This window comes from Xiphias gladius, chromosome 4, assembly GCF_016859285.1.
Source record: "Xiphias gladius isolate SHS-SW01 ecotype Sanya breed wild chromosome 4, ASM1685928v1, whole genome shotgun sequence".
Classification (NCBI taxonomy): Eukaryota; Metazoa; Chordata; class Actinopteri; order Istiophoriformes; family Xiphiidae; genus Xiphias; species Xiphias gladius.
The window spans coordinates 11,453,646-11,455,847 of NC_053403.1; the positions used below are offsets into that span (position 1 = coordinate 11,453,646).

General features: G+C 37.4%; 1 protein-coding gene across 1 annotated transcript in view; it reads right to left on the reverse strand.

Moving 5' to 3' along the window:
* The window catches only part of si:dkey-17e16.9 (hydroperoxide isomerase ALOXE3), a 7,638-nt gene extending 5,737 nt beyond the window's left edge, over positions 1-1,901 (reverse strand). Inside the window, exons 1-5 of the mRNA XM_040125153.1 lie at positions 1,755-1,901; positions 754-958; positions 550-631; positions 325-447; positions 90-193 (exon numbers count right to left, since the gene is read on the reverse strand). Coding sequence (XP_039981087.1) covers positions 90-193; positions 325-447; positions 550-631; positions 754-958; positions 1,755-1,901 — 661 coding nt within the window. The remainder of the gene's footprint in view (positions 1-89; positions 194-324; positions 448-549; positions 632-753; positions 959-1,754) is intronic.
* Between the last annotated feature and the right edge of the window lie 301 nt (positions 1,902-2,202).

Consider the following 2,202-nt stretch of genomic DNA (forward strand, 5'->3'; position numbering starts at 1 on the left):
TTGAATTTGGATTGAGCTCTCACCTTCTTCCACAGAGACATAAGAATGACAGTGTTCAAGTGTGTTGAACAGCGTAAGTGAAAGTCTACCTGACATCTTTGTGTTTTTGGTCCAGAAGATTTGTTTGATGTCTTCAAAGTGTTCCCATTGTTCCGTAGATCCAACTAGTCCCTTAAACATGAGTTCAGCGCCCCTGAGATAAGAAAGGGTTAAAAAAAAACAACCCAAAAAGCAGACAATTAAACAAAATACAGATATTAATGCTTCAAAGTGTTTTTTTGCCTTACAAATAAGCGATAGAGGAAAACGGAATCACTGACTTACATTATTCTTTCTGTATAAAGCATTTCCGATGTTTTGGACGAAGAGAGGCGGGCTTCAGCTGGGAGCTCACATATATGTTTGAAATTACTGAGGTGTGGTAGGCTTTCGTCAGTAATCTCCCATCTAGAGAAGGAAAGCAAAAAGAAAATCACATAAAGGTTTGTCCCGATAAGCTGCTGTGACAAGCTGCAGCTGTAAGGGCATATTGTGCACATGAAAACTTACTGGTACAAGCTCTTTTTAAGCATTAACTCTTTTTTCCGGTGGTTGATCAACAGGGGATGGTCCTCCTCAAAAACCTTCACGGCTGAGACCAAAAGGAAACAAAACATAAAATCTGAAAAAAATCACTAACAAAAAGATTGGAACAAAAACTCTGATAAGGAGTATCCTGTAATTTTCTAATTATGTGGGGAATTTGAGGCAGACCTCTCCCTCCTCTCAGCTCCACCAGCTCTCCCCTGGAGATCCATCTGTAACAGGGGAAGAGAATGGCATCTCCTTCTGGCGTCGTCACGGCTATGGTGGAACAGTACCACTCATCTTCCGAGTGAACAAAATAGGGATCTTTCTCCACCTTGACCAGCAGAAGTTTCCCTAGAGACAAACTAGTTCTCATGGTGTAGGTCCCCGTCTGGAATTGAGGATCAATATAAATAGTACAATGAAGTAAGTTCCACATGTGTTGAAAAGGGCATTTTATTTGATGTTTCAGTCACAGACTGTCATTTGTGTATGTTGACACCAAGCTGTAGTCATTTAAAGGCCTCTATATGGTAAAAGAAAAAGCATATGAAACAAAAAACAGCAAATAAATTCATAAACATAGTACAGTTCATATGTAGCATATACACATTTAACCCAGAATTTTAGTGGAAAATTGTTGTTAAAATAATCAAAAATGTACAAACCCGGATGCGCATTAAAGTACGCATAGTAATGTCATAACCATGACAGCTGCTGGAACAAAGTCAAAAAGGACACACCTTGAACAAGACTTTGGCAACTCATTTTAGTAAAAAGTCTCGTTTAGATAAATTTAGATTTTTATTTTTATTTTTTTTTCCCGAAGGACTGTCTAAAATACGGTTTTGCAAAAAAACAAAACTGTATTTAACAGCAATGTTAAGAAAGAAATCGGTCTTTCCTATACTGAAAAATTTGTGTTGAACAAACTTGGGAAATTTGCTTCTTTGTCTCATTGTCCTTGAATTATGAACCAAAATGTGTCACGCTCTTGAGACTCCCATATGATGGTGCTATTTGTTATGTATAGCTAAGTGTAGGGAATTATATAAAGGTAAATGTAATGTACTCCATTCAGTTATTAGATAGAGACAAATACTACCCCAACATATAGTTATGCACAAACAGCCTACACCTATTTTGAGAATCACTGCATGAGCAATGTGCAGCTGGATTCAACTAACCGTCCCAGTACTGAAGTCGATACCCAAGTTGTCCAACTCAGTTCGCTCGCTCTGTCCTTCATGTCCAAATAAGGTGACAAATATGTGATCCCATGTTCCTGCATATTGCATGTCACCTGTTGTTACCTCGAGCTTGTACTCAGCCATGGTCAGTCAGTGGATACTGTCAAAAATAAGACAAAATTAAAATATCTCAATTGCAGAGAGAATACTCAAAACTACAGAACTATACTGACACCGTTTGCATGTTTACTTCTCTTTTCACAAAACTAGATTTTTTTCAATCAGCAAATATTTCATTTACTAAAAACTTTTAACATTTCCTTCTGAGCAAAAATATTCATCTACAGGCATTCAAAAAGCTTGTTAACGCTTAACTTTGTCTAGTTTTATCCTGCTTACATTATTACGTATATAGTGTTCTGCTCGTCAGCTTCACACCATGAGG